Source organism: Papilio machaon, chromosome Z, assembly GCF_912999745.1.
Source record: "Papilio machaon chromosome Z, ilPapMach1.1, whole genome shotgun sequence".
Taxonomy (NCBI): domain Eukaryota; kingdom Metazoa; phylum Arthropoda; class Insecta; order Lepidoptera; family Papilionidae; genus Papilio; species Papilio machaon.
Window position 1 is genome coordinate 8,802,404 of NC_060016.1, and position 16,062 is coordinate 8,818,465.

At 31.8% G+C, this 16,062-nt stretch overlaps 3 protein-coding genes and 1 non-coding gene across 4 annotated transcripts; all 4 read right to left on the minus strand.

The window, feature by feature from the left end:
- Window positions 1–2,851: 2,851 nt before the first annotated feature.
- On the minus strand, window positions 2,852–2,923 carry Trnak-uuu. The gene has a single exon. It is a non-coding gene; the product is annotated as a tRNA-Lys (tRNA).
- A 1,334-nt stretch (window positions 2,924–4,257) lies between these two features.
- On the minus strand, window positions 4,258–6,853 carry LOC106717216. The gene is made up of 5 exons (XM_014510950.2): window positions 6,728–6,853; window positions 6,272–6,423; window positions 5,671–5,863; window positions 5,171–5,282; window positions 4,258–4,329 (listed from the first exon to the last, which is right to left on the minus strand). The coding sequence occupies exons 1-5, from the start codon at window positions 6,851–6,853 to the stop codon at window positions 4,304–4,306; spliced, it is 609 nt and encodes a 202-aa protein (XP_014366436.2). The 3' UTR covers window positions 4,258–4,303.
- A 5,881-nt stretch (window positions 6,854–12,734) lies between these two features.
- Window positions 12,735–14,861, minus strand: LOC106717221 (kunitz-type serine protease inhibitor bitisilin-3-like). The gene is made up of 5 exons (XM_014510954.2): window positions 14,703–14,861; window positions 13,896–13,980; window positions 13,709–13,821; window positions 13,272–13,365; window positions 12,735–12,883 (listed from the first exon to the last, which is right to left on the minus strand). The coding sequence occupies exons 1-5, from the start codon at window positions 14,809–14,811 to the stop codon at window positions 12,760–12,762; spliced, it is 525 nt and encodes a 174-aa protein (XP_014366440.2). The 5' UTR covers window positions 14,812–14,861; the 3' UTR covers window positions 12,735–12,759.
- A 61-nt stretch (window positions 14,862–14,922) lies between these two features.
- LOC106717011 (ATP synthase subunit b, mitochondrial) lies at window positions 14,923–15,796 on the minus strand. The gene has a single exon (XM_014510696.2). It carries the CDS (start codon window positions 15,694–15,696, stop codon window positions 14,923–14,925), a length of 774 nt encoding a protein of 257 aa, XP_014366182.1. The 5' UTR covers window positions 15,697–15,796.
- Between the last annotated feature and the right edge of the window lie 266 nt (window positions 15,797–16,062).

A 16,062-nucleotide genomic window follows, 5' to 3' on the forward strand; every position in this document is an offset into this window, starting at 1 on the left:
GACATAATTCTCCTATTCAGTGCTTGTTATGGAATCGTACCTTTAACTTATTGAGTATTTACCTTTTAATTGTTTTGGATTTTTCGTTTTAGAATTTAATTAATTTATTATCGTACCTTATAACAATTTATCATGCAAACAAGTAATGAATAATTAATACAAGAGTTTAGCAAAATTTAGCACATGTTAAATGAGTTTCATATCCATGAGTGGTAAAGTCAGATTTGTTAAAGAAAAATGTCTGTGCATTAGCTCTCAAAATATTCTTCAGATTAGTGATTGTCCGTTCGACTGCCACATTCATAAATCGATGGGTCCTATGTATAAGGGCCAAAAAACATATTGATTATTTTTACTTTTTTGTTTTAAAAGCTACCTCTTAGTTTAGTTAACAACATGCTAAACAAAATACACATTTATGTAAATGTTTTTTTTTTCGCTGAAGTAAAAGAGCCTTTTTTCTTAAATGATTGAAACTTTGGTAGCTTCATTCGTTAAAAGATAAATTTTTATCAATTTATTTGTACGAGAGATTCATTAAGCATTTTAAATATGTCTCCATATTTTCAAAGCTTATCAAATCATTTGACAAATTTGATAGTTACTGAAACTAATATTGTAAGAATTAAAATCCACAACGCATTATAGATGTAACACCAAAAAAATTTCAACTAACTCACAGAACAACTAACATTAACCCTTCAGTGGGTTCATCTGTCCGATGAATACGGGTACGCGAACCCGAAGACCACAGCTGCCGCTATTCTTCCCATGTCCTCTCCGAATAGCGACATCCTAACCCCTTTATTCCCATCTATTATTTTCTAAATACCCTTCCCAATATCCCTCTGTCGCCCACCCAATTGGCCCGGGTGGCGACGAACAAATCATCACAAGATAAACATCACAGTAGTACCATGCATCACAACATCAATGTCACTGGAAAATTGTGTGTGCAGCCCGTTTGTAATTTGTCACTGGCACGGCAGTATCGTAACGACTTAGCACATTGAATAACAAAGAAATAATTCACTAGGAGATGTGGTATATTTTTATTTTTAAAGATGATATTTCATTGGCTGTGGCCGCCAGAGGTAATTCTTTAGGCTGCACAGAAAGTGAAGTGTCACCTCTAAAAAGATAATATTATAATAGAAATAATGTAAAATAAATTTGTGAATAAATTCGACTGTCGATTGATCAGGGCAAATTACAACCGGGCGGAGTACACGATTTTCCGGTGACATCAACATCACAAACATGAACTAACCTACACATCACACTATTTACCTCATAATCTTAAGATTTATATCAACAAAAACAGCAAATTAATAACAAATCGATTATTTCATCGCTGTTTTAACATCACAATTTTAGGATCATAAAATTATCATCACAATGAAAGTAATGGATCAATATCGCAATCGAATAAATATTAAACATTACTTTTTGTGCAGATTAACACCAAATTGTGTTCAAATGGGAGTAAGTAGAAAAAATTGTGTTCAAATGTTTGTCATCCAAGTAATTTGGATGACAAACATTTGAACACAATTAGACCATACATCACAATACAACATCACACTACTTAGTAATAAATATCAAGCCACCAATAACACAAACATGGATTAACATATTTACCTCATTTACATCACATTATTTACCTCATTAGTCTAATTATAAGCATAAAAAGAGGTCAACTTCGGAACGTACTGACCATAAGGTAAAGGCATTTCGGGGTTCGCATTTAAGGTCATTGTCCATTAAATAGTTTTTCTTTCGCGATTATCCATGATTCATACCTACTATTTTTACCGCAGTTCAAACATCACAATATTATCGTAATTAATATTACAATATAAGTACCTACATGATACAAACACAAAAAATCTATCATCACAATACTGGTAATATGAGGCCATCACATTAAATATTTAAAATCACATTGTATGCAATAAAAAATATAACAATATTTAAATGATCATCTACCAAAAAAATGTTCATCATCACATCACATTCACATCACATTATGTACAAAATACAAACGTAAATTTAAACTTAATGAAACATTATCACATCGAATTCTTAACATCACAACTTTTAGGTAATGGATCAACATCACAATGAATTCTTAGCATCACATCGTTAGACATTAGAAATTAATTAACAACACAACACAATATTGGTAATATTTGACAGGCATTTAATATCACATCGTGTGCTATAAACAAAACGATAAATAGTATCATAAATTAAAATGACACTTCATGGAGGAAAGTAATTTGAATAACAACCCTCGCTTTAAAATCGATCAAGTTCGTAGACTACTGGAGTTCTTTATACAACAGAAATACGTACAAATATTTAATATTTACATACATTACATAAGGGAAAAAATACATATAACCCTCCTGTGAGTCGGGCAAAAGACCGGCACGTAGCTGTACTAAGAGTATTCAACTTTCCAAAAAAATATTCCAGTGACTAAATAAAAATTTAACAACAGTATTATTATAAGTTATTTTTTATTAATTAAAATTCCTATTTATTTTGTTGTAAATAAAGTTTGTTCATAACCATTTTTATTGTATTCGTTTTGTCTAATGTATTTGTTTTTTTATTAAAAGTTAGTTGTAAATAATAAGGTATTAGATATAGTTAATAAAGGACTTTTAAATAATGTGTTCATTATAAAAAATATCATTGAATAATGTTTACAAGATTTTTCATTTGATATAATTTTGTTGGCAGTGAAAGTTAAAACTTTTAAGTTAAAAACATTACAATTTTCTTTTTTGGCGTAAATAATTTGTTAATTATTAACATTAAAATTAAAAAAACAAAAAACTTTCGCCCGAACAGGGGGTTGAACCCTGGACCCTTGGATTAAAAGTCCAATGCTCTACCACTGAGCTATTCGGGCTATAGCTAAAATGTTGTATAATTCATTCATATTCGTACAAAAACAGTAATAATTAGTAACAAAATCATGATTTTCAATGACCTTTAACTATAAAATTTGTTCTAAATGATTCGTAAAGACGAAATAAAAATGGCACAAACATGGCTGCCATTGAGGTGATTTTAGACGCTTGTTAACGTGTAATAAACGAACCTTAAATATTACTTAATAATCATTTACATCAAGATCGTTTATTAAGATATCGTATTTGGTTTATTTTGGGTATGAAGGCTTTTGTTTAATGTGCGTAGGTCGATATTGCAGCACAATATGGCAACGGAATTAATCGTATTGATTTCCGACTGTTTTACCGACCTTATCGCGTAGACAGAGCAGTGTTCAACAATATAATAGAATAGACTTAATGGTACATCTCAAAAATGATGCTTATTATGTACTTGTATATAATTTAGTTTAAAATAACTAGAAATAAACATAAACAAATAATTATGTATAAGTTATAAGGAAAAATATAATTTAAATCGTTTGTAACCCTAAGTATTGGAAAGGTATCTGGTATGGTGAGAGCATTTTAGTATTTATGTACGATTCATGTTGTAGTAAATAAGTACCAATAGTTTCGATCACAAGTTTAGCTTTGTATAAGTGATGTTATCAGCTGTATCTTGAAAATTCCATAATGTATAAGACTAGACCATTGTTCGTATTTGTATTATTATATTTATAAATCACAATAAATTTAATCTCTGTTCAATTTACTACTAATAATATATGTAATTTAAGAAATGTAGTGTTTGAAATAAAAGTTGCTTTTCTTGTTTTATATTAAAAATTTCCGTTGAAATATTTAAAAAGTCAAGTAATATTTTGCCATATAGTTGTTTTTTTTATTAAGTTTCACATGAAACACTTTTGATACAAACAATAATTTTACTTAAGTATTTATTGTATTTGTTTGCATTGTTATTTATATATATGTTGATATATTTTCAATGTTTATATAATGTAATGGGAAATAAAAGAATACGTACTATATAGATATATACTTTATTATTAAAAAATATGATTATAAATAAAGAACAACTAAATTCTACGAGAAATCTATTTCCGAATCGATTCACTGGTTTATCTTTTAATAATAGTTCGTTAACTGTCGTAGAGTCGTTAAGTGGTCCTCCTACGCCCCTAAATGTTGATTTAATATAAGAAATCTACACTAAAGGTGTCTTAGGGACTAATTAATGTCTCTGAGTGCTGCAGTTAATAAACATTATAAAGGTTAATATATAATTGATTTTAATAAGGATAAATAAAATAAACAATAGTGACCAAACGCCATCTTGTCAAAGCTTACAATCTGGTCACTTCTACACCACGGCGCTATGCATCTTCTTCTGATGTCGCATCTGTGAATATAGTATAGTTGATATAACTTTTTGTGTTTGTTACCGGCAAATCGTGAACACTGCCCGATTGTTATTTGCCTAGGCAAATTATACTGACTGGGCAAATTGCATTCTACTGAATAAATACAAATTGAAGTACATCAACACCACAATATGATAACTTATATGTGTTGTAGCTAATTTCCATTAAAAGCACCATTAAAATTAATCCAGCCGTTTCTTAGAGTAACTGGAACAAACTCAGACTTGCAGACAGACAGATAGAACAACATGAATACGAAATTTGAAAGTTTTATTTTGATATTACATACATACACTTCACTTTTTAAACTGTGTATATATAGATTACCGTCGTTGAGGATATTGTTTCATATTGTGTAAGTATTTATTTTCGCTAGTACGCTGTACAGTTAGCTGCATAAATATACATAGATAGCGTTGTCAGGCGTCCGGATAAAGCCAGACATAGGTATTCTTTTGGATTGCGTGTCCGGCCAAAATAAACGGTGTCAGAGTTGTCTGGCTTTTGTTAGGCTTTTTACATTTCCCAAACTAGAGTTGTAATGTTATGGTTAAACCTGCACATTTTTAAGTGCATTTTAACAGTGCATATGTTGCAAAACCAACGTCTAATCCAAATATTGCCAAATCGCGCCATAATGCAAACGAAAAGTATCATATTTGTTTTTTTTTTTTTGGTTTTTTACTCTACCAACCTTCTCGGTCATACTCAGAAACAAACATACTACAAAAGACATAATTAATACATGATTTGAGTACACATAGAAGAATAATGTACAAAAATATTTTTGCGTACATACCTATACATGTAAATACTTACTCGGAGATAAAGTGGGGTGGTGCGACCACCCTGCGTTCACCCTCAACACTGTATCACAAAACATTTTACATTGATCTTCGTTCATATATGAGTTTTCGGCAGAGCATTTTATCTGGAAGAATGTTACTAATGTTAAAATTTATTAACCGCGTATTTCCACTGTCAAATCGTCTATACGAAAATATATTTTTTAACAAAGACAATGTGAAGATAATATACATGTTTCTTAGTAGTGGTAATACATGGTAATATTTAAAATCACATAATTATTCTGATTATATAGGTACAAGAATCAAAGCATAAATGCAATCGTATCTATCGTAGCTCTTCCAAGTGCTACGATGCTAGCTACGGCGCTACGAGATCATAATTATGCCATAACTTAATTTTCTACTGCCACAAAACCAGAACAAAAACTGTTGTTAAACAGTAATTAGCTTCTACTTTCATTAGTAATTTGTAAATGTCGCTTCGGAATTAATTATAAGAAAAATACTTACTTTCATCTTCATTACATTCATGCTAAGAGCGAAATGCTTGGCCACGTCGCCGAGATGGTCTAAGATATTTCCTATATCGTAGCGACTATTAAGATGTTCTCCACGCATAGCTGCATCCAAGATTTTCCCGGCTAAGTCCACAGTCAATGCTCTGGTGTAAATACGTGCATCTAATCCAGTGCCGGGTGGAGCGCTGCAAGAATTAATTTCATCCCCGTAAACTTCTATTATAGTGCGACAAATTTAAATGGCTCATTGGCCCCCCTTCAATATCTAAGTGTCGTGTCATGTCTGTACATAAAAACTTAGCCCCGATATCAGGATAAAATTATGGTGGTAATAAAAGTTGAAAAAATTCCAAACCTCACACCTAACCTTGTTTGTAAAATGTATGGTGTCCATGTTTTAACAGGATTTAAAAAAAAAATATTTATAGCTTCATTATTAAATATTCTACATAAGCTGTTTTTCTGGTGATTAACAACTGACCGTGTGTTATAAATGGAAATACGACATGGTGACACCTAAAACGACTTGTAGTACATATGAACATATTAATCCTACAAACAGAATTGTTATTTCAACACTAAAGAGCACTTACTCGATTACTTTTGACAGTGGACCAACAACATAAACTCCTTGCAAGTTTCTGGCATATGCACCTGCGTTTGTAATCATCTTCTCGTTCCTCCCGGTTATCAGCACATCGATAGTAACCTTTGCATTGGACTGCGCTAATAATTTATTTTGGTCCTTGAGAAAGATTAAGAAAGTACACAGTGTTAAAGTTATTTTAAAAGAAATTAGCGAAAGAGGCATATACAAGAAATATGAGTATGTTAATATTAAAGAAAAACAAAAGAATATGAAATATAATTGAGGATTCTCAAATTGAAGAGAATTCAAAAACTCAAATCAATACCAATGAATATTTGAAAAGGTTCAACAAGAAATGATCCTTAGTCAATTCCACAAAATGAATTCAATGTATACAGAATGAAAAATGAACGAAGTTATTGAAAAAAAAAAGAGTAAAAGCTAGAAAAATATTCCATACCGTTATTTTAGCAATGAACGCCTCTCTGGTCAAAACTACCTTTACTTCGACTTGGATGCCATTTCTATTAAGAGTTTCACTTGACGTTGCTCCGTCTTTGTCCGTAAGCACCAGATCCAATGGCATTTTTAAACTTAAATAGAAATTAGAATTTCACAGTAAAATAAATATGGACGATGTGAAAAAGTTTCTTTAACCTAATTATAAAACCATGTATAAAGAACAAGTATTATTAAAAAGTACTTAAGACAATTCCTTTTGGATTTTTCATTGTGTACTGCACTCTATTATTCAAGTCCTTTCATATGATACCCATGTTGGAATAGTTCTACAAAAATATGTCATCCGCCATCTTGTAATCGAGGTTATCTTGGATTTATTCATAGTGTTTGAACTCTAGAAGTCAAGCTTTTTCATTTGATGCCCGTGTTGGAATATTTGTACAAAAATAAGGCATCCGCTGTTTAGCAGCTGTGGCAATCTTGGGTTCATTCATAGTGTTTGTACTTTACCCATCAAGCCCTTTCATATGTTATTCATATTGCATTAGTTCTACAAATATATGTCATCCGCCATTTTGTCACGGCAGCCATCTTAGATTCTTCATAGTGCTCTACTACTAAAATTACTAACCTTCATTTGATATATCCAGAGGGTCGTGAAAAATATGTCGTCAGCCATTTTGAGGTGGATGGATTTTTTCATATTGTAATTGTAATGTACTTGTCCAGCCCTTTCATTTGATACCCATGTCAGAGTAGTTGTAAAAAATACATGTTCGCCATTTTGTGACAACGGCCATCTTAGATTTTTATAATGCACTGTACTCTACCTGGTAAAGTCCTTACATATGATAACCATGTCGAAGTTATTGTGGAAAAATATGTTGTTATCCGCCATTTTGGGGCGGCTGCCATGTTCTATTTTATTAAATATCATTTAAGACCTTTACAAGATGAAGTAATATAATCTTCATATACACTTTCAGCCCCAGCTTTTACATTAGTAGATAAATTTTTATAAATAACTAGCGACCCGCCCCGGCTTCGCACGGGTGCAATGCAAAATATACCTACTACAGAATAAATGCACAATTTATTTAAGATACTTAAATGGATAAGGATTAATGCTGTATTGTTTAAAATCACTTCGTAAAAGAATAAAAATGGTTATGCTGGGTTATCCCTAAGAGATAGACATATACCATCGCGGACTTTTTTGTTGAACTTTTTAAGGTGAACAATACTGTAGTACATTATTTTGGTCTATCTCGTAGGGTTCAGCCAGCGTTTGCAATATAAGCGCAAAAAAACGTGCTTATTTACTACATCACATTAGAAAACTTTAAATTTATCAGTGTTTCTCTACTATATTATGCATTTATTATACATACAAACCTTCCTTAAGAATCACTCTATCTATTAAAAAAAACCGCGTCAAAATCCGTTGCGTAGTTTTAAAGATCTAAGCATACATACGGACATACAGCGAAAGCGACTTTGTTTTATACTATGTATTGAAGATATTTATAAATAAATTATTACGTTCAGCTACTTAATAAATTTAAGGATACTTATTCTTTTTTTAAATTGATATAATCAGATTTTCAACTGAAATCAGTCAAAAGTGCGCCGATTTTAGTGCGCCCATAATATTGTATTAAAGCGGTAATTTTATATTCAAAAACTTCGTCCGTGTCTAAAGAATAATGCCTTTATAAATATTCGATTTAAAAAAGTTAACTGATACATACATACATAGAATACATAGTTAAGGCAAGAATCTCTTGTAATTTTCATACAAAACATATGAAAATAAAATGTATAAAGTCTATCAAGCAAAAATACAACGATTTTGTTAAAAAATACATATGTTACATAAATAAAACATAATAAAATTGTTTTGTCTTTTAATCTATTTTTACAGTAAAAGATAATTTTGAATCTAAACCAACACTACGCACATAAGATTATAATTGCAATGTACCTAATGATGGGATAATATTTAGACCATTTATTTTATTAATAAAAAATAACAATTTAACTTAATCAAATTTCAAATGTCACAAACTTACGATTTAATCGGCCTTCAAAATGATCACTTAAACTTTCAATATAACGGAAGTTAACCGGTAGCAGTCTAATTTGCAGGAGACATTGAAACGAAGTGCGACACTTTGCCTTCGCATGTAATATGCATCCATTTGTAGAGTGACCATATTGCGCTTATAAAATTAAAGGACTTAGGACTTAATACATTCTGGAATGTTCGACTGTCGTGGCACTTAATACATATTTGGTCTCTGTTTTCTCGAACAGAATAAAAGGGATGACAATATTATATGTATATATTGTACAAGTATCTCAGTGTGATGGTTAAATGGTTTTAACCGACACATAGTGTTTATTTTGTTGTGCGAAATTTTCTCTAGGGATGGCTTAAGTAACCATAAAACAATTCTGAATTAGAGCAAATTTTAAGAATTCTCGGTCAGCTACCGTGTTGTCACCCTATACCCAAAGTGTGGATTTTCCATCAATTAATAAAGCCAATTGAAAAAAATTAAAAAGTTATTAAAGATACGTTATAGTCTCTGTAAAAAGAGTGGTGTCCTATTGTATTTATGAAAAAAAAATCTTGGCAGGAAAACAAAACATGTTTTTTCGCACAAAAGTTACCATACGTATAAAACCTTGCCTGTGACCATGCAAACAAGATGTTTTCAACGTCAATATGAATAATTTTAAATTGATGAATATGTTACGCAATAAGATGCGTCGTAGACCATAATGACGTGGGCATTGTGCATTATGCCATTGTGCCACCGAAGCTCGACGTTAAGCACTGGACTTGTTATCTACAGGTCCTGGATACGATCCTCGGTCACATGCACGTGATTTCCGATTTTAAGCCACCCTTAACTAAGGATATGCTTCAACTCCTCGGAGTCTATGTGAACTGTTTTTGTCCATTTACATGCTGACGATATTTTAATAAAGAATCCAATAAAAATATAAACACTACTAGTTTTTGCTTCCGATTTCGCCAGCGCGCAATTAAAAATAAAACAGGATGAATAGTAGCACTATATGTTATTTGTGACTATGTTTTATACCTGAGCTAAATTTCAATAAGATATATCGAAACCTTGCCGAGTTATCGAGTACATATGTTAATCAAACGTTTCCCACGTGAACCGTATACATTTCCAGGTATCCTATGTATTCTTTCAGACTGTGTTTTTCGTTTTTCGTATTTATAATATAAACACTATACGTCATACTTACATTTTATTTTCGTATTTATTGGAGCGAGTAGTAAGTATTTGTTTATGCCATATTTTGAGCAGTGAATCAAACGTTGTTTGCGATATGGTAAATTATAATCTCCATATTGGAAACACAATTTTCCATAGTTTTTCAAAGTGGGTAAAATCACCCACCTGTTGGTACTGTATTACTTAAGCTATCTAAATATTACGCAATTGAAACTTGCACAGTAATTGCAATTGAATAATCGGTGCCATTAAGTGTACTTTTGGTTTTTTTTCGTTGCTTACCTAACATGCAACTTCTGACCGCAAAACGAGCCGGGCTAAGTTTATTATCGGAGGTGTCGGCCGCATCGCTAAAGCTGTTGTAGAAGCTTTAATTATTATGTTAATGTTAATGGGTAAAATAAAAGTTATGTTTGTGATATATCAAGAATATTTTTACAAAATAAACGTTTTTACGTACATTAAATTTTCAGTGTCTAATAGCACAATAGAATGCGGGATGCCGCGGTGGTACACGCCGCCCAATGAATGTGAGAAAACTTCCTTTTGTAAGCCACAACCATAGTTTTAAAATTAAGTAAAATTTTATTTTTACCCGACTGATACGGGAAGTTATGTTTTGGTTCGTATGAAGTTCCATTGTGACTAGCGTTGCCAGGCGTCCGAATAAAGCCGGACATAGGTAGGCTTTTTGATTGCGTATCCGGCCAAAACGGTCCGAGTTGTCCGGCTTTTGTTAGGATCTTTACATTTCCCAAATGAGAGTGTACCTATTAATACTGAGACAAAATTCTAAATAATATAGGGTGTCCAACCTTTCTACCCAAATGTCCGGCCAAACTGGCTGGTCTGTCCGGCTTAAAGCCTAAACGACTGAACCGATGACGTGTAATTCGGCTCGTATTATTTCCCAGCCATTGCCTGTAGTCGGGATTTTTTTTAAATCAACTAACAGCGTTATTCGGTTTCAGTTTGATTTTGAATATAAATATATTGAGAAGAATAATGGTCGTCTATTATTCCCATGTGCAAATCACACACACATAAACAAATATTGCTAATAATAGTCTGCTTTCAACGAAAGTACATAGCTGATCTAGCGCTTTGTAACGTAGCAATCAACACCTAGTGTAGTGTGACCACACGACACAAATGTAGTTAATTTTATTAGATAAATAGATACCTTCCTATTATACCCTATGTTTTTGTAATTTATAGAGCTTTCTCCGTAACTTATTGTATTTGTTATAGTAATTTAATGGTTACTTATATTTCTGCAAATACGTACTTATAATATTTTATTTTATTCTTATCGATAACTTCATATTTAAAAAGAAAAAAATTATAAAATGTAAATTTTTTAGAAATTAACTCCATAAACCTGTTTTTTCACATTTATCCTATAAACAGTTGTATAGGTGAGTGAAGCTAGTGAAGCCTAGAGATTTAAAATTTTGCATAATGGTTTCTTTTACTGTGTAGGCGAACACTATGAAAGATTTTCACAAAATTAATCCTCTAAAGCCTAAAGTTGAGATTGAAATTTTTAATGATTGAAAATTACTTGATAATAACACTTTTCACTACTAATGATTAAATACGTTTTTGATTTTTATCTAATTTAATCAAATAAGCTATAAAGCCGCTACCGCATTAAATGGTGAGTTTGTTTTAATATTTGAAACTTCACGAGGACCAAGTCGCGTCAAATAGGCGTATAAATATGTATCACCTTTAATGATTTTGAGACTTATTACCCTAGTGTTCATATATTTTGAAGTATAAGATGGTTACCCTACAAAGGACATGTATGTATAAGACAATGTTTCTCACGGTATCTTTACGGGAACTCTTACCTATTGCGCCTTGTAGGAATTAGTCTAAAGTTAGAGATCTTAGAAGAATATTAAAGTTTAAACTGTAAGTTATGTATTATACTATTATTACAATTTGAGTCTACTTTTTATAATACGTTTTCCTGGTGGCCGGCTTAATTTGTTTGTTGTGAAATCAAAGCGGGTGGGGAATAACTTCGAATATTGTAATGATGGCTATAAAATTTGTATAGAAGTAAACAGATCAGTAGTGTAACAAGTGAGTCAAGTTTATCTTAAAATTTAGGCCTACTATGTAATAGTTGTGAGGTCTGCAATAAAAGCTTTTGGCCGGCAAAAAACTGCGAGTGGTAGCACCGGCGCGTACTACAATAACACCGATCTATTTGCAGCTATGAATCTTAGTTTACTACCTTCAGATTTCGATGTTAGTTTGATTGTAGAGTGGCTATGCATGTATGGTCAAAACAGTGTAAAATCTAACCTGTGTGGCCTGAATAAAGTAAATTACAGTAAAAAGAATGTGCAGTACTTCTTGCAGCTGCGTCGTCAGTATGTGTGAGTTATACGTTTTGTTTTCTGAGAAATAGTTTGTCCTTGTTATTTAAATAAAAATCTTTCTGTTTTACTGATGTATTAATATCCCTTTTAGGACATGTTAAAGAAGAATTTGTAGTGATAAATCTCCAATGTATTCCTACCTGATAAATACCTGTATTCCGATGATGTTGTCATCCCTTTTCCCTCTACCATTTCATCTACCACTCTTTGAAAAAACAAAGATAGCAATAGTGTTGGTAAAGAGAACGATATGTGTTGTATGAAAGATGATAAATAAATTGTACTAACTTCAAAAATCTTCGATGCATATTGTAACTAAATTAAGACTGCCACATGACACAAACCTTTATTTAATAAAATCATTCAACAAGTGATCGACATCGTTTGGTACAGAGACGACTGCTTTGAAACCTGTTCATATTGCCTCCACAACCGCTGTACGAGAAACCTTTGCAAGTCCTCGTTGTCATATCGAAGTACCACCTGTATAAATAAAAATTATACGTTTCAATCGTACCAACATAAACGCCCCTCTGTTCTACTCAAGTACGTTAGAAGCTCAATTTATGTAGAATTATAAATCATGAATTATTACTGTCGGAACATATGAATTTAAAAATACTGTCTTCGTTCTCTTCTCTTAAAAAAAACTTTGTACATTTTTTGCCAGTTGAAACACACATTGATATAGTGTACTAATAAGTTTTATCGTGATGATTCCTGTGATGCAACCAGGGACTATGGTCTTGACCCGTTACTTGGGTAGGTAAAAAGCCCCTCAGAGATTTATATGAGTTGACGGCACCAGATTTTTTACAGAGTGCAAAAGGTATTATTTAGATAATCGACAAAATTAAATATATTTACTTACATAGGATGATAGCTATTACACATGCCAAAATCAGGTTGTAGTCTGCAAGATATCTCAAATGGAAGCTTATAATCGATGGGGTCTAAACCTGACACTGAAATGTGATGGAACATTAACATTTTTGTATTTTGTAACGGCAATAGAACACTCCAAAACAATTGCCATGTATTTTTCTGCAGGAAGATAAAAAGTCGTCTTCCATTTTTACCTTCACCTATAAATGTCTAAATAACGAGAAGTTCAAGTTTTTATATCACAACTATATGCACCATCATTAGCCACAAACTTTCCTTAGTCTAGACAACAGGCAATTGTTTTAATAAAATCGTATATAGTGAGATTTGAACAAAATAAACAATTATCAAAAGAAACGCTAATAATATACTACATATAAACTAGAAAGCAGAGGAAATAAGCATAGATACAAAGTTACATACGTCGACAAGTGCTGTGACATGCTTTTATAGATTTAAATTGATTAAAATTGTATTCACAATCATTGCCGAATGAACCCGCTTTACAATCTTCTAATTTGACGTCATAATAATATCTGTAAATGTCAATTTTGTTACGAAGAAAATAATTATAAGAGCAATTTGCAATAATTATTAAAATAATACTCACCGAGGTATATTATAACCGCTTTTATTACAATCATATGCAATGGGTTGCAATTTACATAGCACTTCGGGATTATAGAATATAAGATCTAAAAAAAAAATGTACTGCGATGATTATACGTAAATTATTAGCTAGCCTAGAAAAAGGAAAATAAACCTAATACAAAGTGACTTCATTAGGACAAGAATAAAAATAACAAATTCTCGAATATTTTTTTAAAATTAAAAAAAATCGTTCGAGATCATATCGATTTGAACCGCATTATCTCTGGTTCCTGTGACTAGATAGTAAAAGTTTTTGAGGTAAGCCTAAGTTGTTGTTGAGGTGTTATTTTCGTTGGTAAGGGATGCCATACGAAAATGTTTTAAGCGATCGTAACTTTTTGTAACTTGCAGGTGAACGATAAATGCAAATCTTTTTTGAACCCCCTCTAAGATTAATGCTTGCGACGTAGTGCGAGCACCACACTACGCTATAGTACTCGAAACTGCTGTGAAATAATGACAAGTAGACTTTAGTGCCAGCATTTTAAAATTCTTTGCAGTTCCGTAATTTATAATTTTATCAGCTGTTGCCAGCGACTTTGTCCTCTCGGAATGAAAACAACTTAATAAGTATCCCTTGTGTTCTTCCAGACTATATTCTATATCTATGCAAAATTACATTGATATCTGTCGAGACATTCTGGAGATACTTTGTACAAACATCCATCCATCCATCTAAACATTTGCATTTATGTTATTAGTGAGATATGCTATATCAATAAATCCTACAATACTTAAATAGAAAAAAATAAAATAACAAACTCACCATTTATAGTCGTACTACGTAATGTTGTTGAAGTAAAGTTAAATTGTAATTGACATTTTACTAGATCTAATAAAAACAAACTAATTACAAATTCTGCCTGAGGTAACATAGAGGCTTCTTGACTGTTACTTTAACAATTAAATTGTAGTGAATCAGTAATCAATTTCATGCAAAATTAAAAACAATAATTCGATAATAACATAAAACAATCAAATGAAATTCAGCTGAAACGAATTTGTTTATTTCCCGAATGAGCAGATAATTTGGCCAAGTCTTCAATAGCTTTGACAATAATTTTATTTTCGATTTCAGGAGTTATTGATTTTAAAACGTTGTCTAAAATCCAAGCACACATCCATTTCTGATGAATATTAGTTTCTATTCTTGTAAGCTTAGCATGATATTCCAAACGGCGTTTAACACTGTTGTAGACATGCATTAACCTTTCTCTATAACATGCTTCCAGTTGCATTGCGACGTTTTCTTTTTTAGCATCAATAAGCATTTTTTGTCCATTTGCTCTCCATTGTGCCGTTTTAGCATTCTTAATTACAGTTTCGTAATTCGATTCTTCCTCTTTTCTACCTAAATTATAACTTGCTTCTACTTTTTCTACTTCTTTATCCAGGCTTGCTGCTACCAGAGAACCGAATTTTTTTGTACTATAACACGCAATAACTAATACGGATAGACCAATATAGTATTCATGCTCCATTACATATATTTCCTTACTAACCAAATAGTTTAAAGCCATTATGCCAAAAAGATATGGTCCGGTGATACCCGTTTTTGGATAGAAGAATACGAAAAATTCTTCCGGTATGAATCCAAGTCGTACTTTTCCAGATTTTTCCGCTCGCTTGAGGGCGCCGTTTTTTGGTTTGTCAAATTGCTTCATATATTCCGGACATGTTTCAGTGTGTGTGCCAAAAAGAACTTTGTGTGTTAAATAACGTGGTTTATATTTTAAAAGCATCAACCTTTGGATATTCATGACTGAATAGTTATGATAATTAACGATATTTTGTGACAACGAATATTACGTTTGCTTTGTAATATTCTTAAATAATATTACATTTTATGAATTGTCAAATTATAACACGTTTATGTCATTTTATAATAATTTAATATTTGTTTTAAAACTTTATTCAAAATAATAAATATTCGATACTAACTGCCAGTAAGAACTGCCTTATGATTAAACGTTGTTTTTTTATTGCAAAAGATTTTTGGTTTATATTAAAGAGCAAGCCGCCACCCGAATTCGCTGAAATATCGAAGTGAAGCGACCGCTGTCCATAGACATCGGCAATTGCAGGTACGTTGCTCTTCAATCGACGGAGGTGTGGTGTCGGTGTGT

Excerpts from the sequence above, each read along its gene's own strand:
- LOC106717216 (XM_014510950.2), bottom strand. The coding sequence starts at position 6,853 with ATGCCATTGGATCTGGTGCTTACGGACAAAGACGGAGCAACGTCAAGT. Across the intron at positions 6,424-6,727 it reads CGTTCATTGCTAAAATAACG|GACCAAAATAAATTATTAGC; the intron begins GTATGGAATATT and ends ATCTTTCTCAAG. Across the intron at positions 5,283-5,670 it reads TGAATGTAATGAAGATGAAA|ATAAAATGCTCTGCCGAAAA; the intron begins GTAAGTATTTTT and ends ACATTCTTCCAG.
- LOC106717011 (XM_014510696.2), bottom strand. The coding sequence starts at position 15,696 with ATGAATATCCAAAGGTTGATGCTTTTAAAATATAAACCACGTTATTTA.
- LOC106717221 (XM_014510954.2), bottom strand. The coding sequence starts at position 14,811 with ATGTTACCTCAGGCAGAATTTGTAATTAGTTTGTTTTTATTAGATCTA. Across the intron at positions 13,366-13,708 it reads ATGTCACAGCACTTGTCGAC|TGTCAGGTTTAGACCCCATC; the intron begins GTATGTAACTTT and ends ATCACATTTCAG. Across the intron at positions 12,884-13,271 it reads TGTAATAGCTATCATCCTAT|GTGGTACTTCGATATGACAA; the intron begins GTAAGTAAATAT and ends TTATTTATACAG.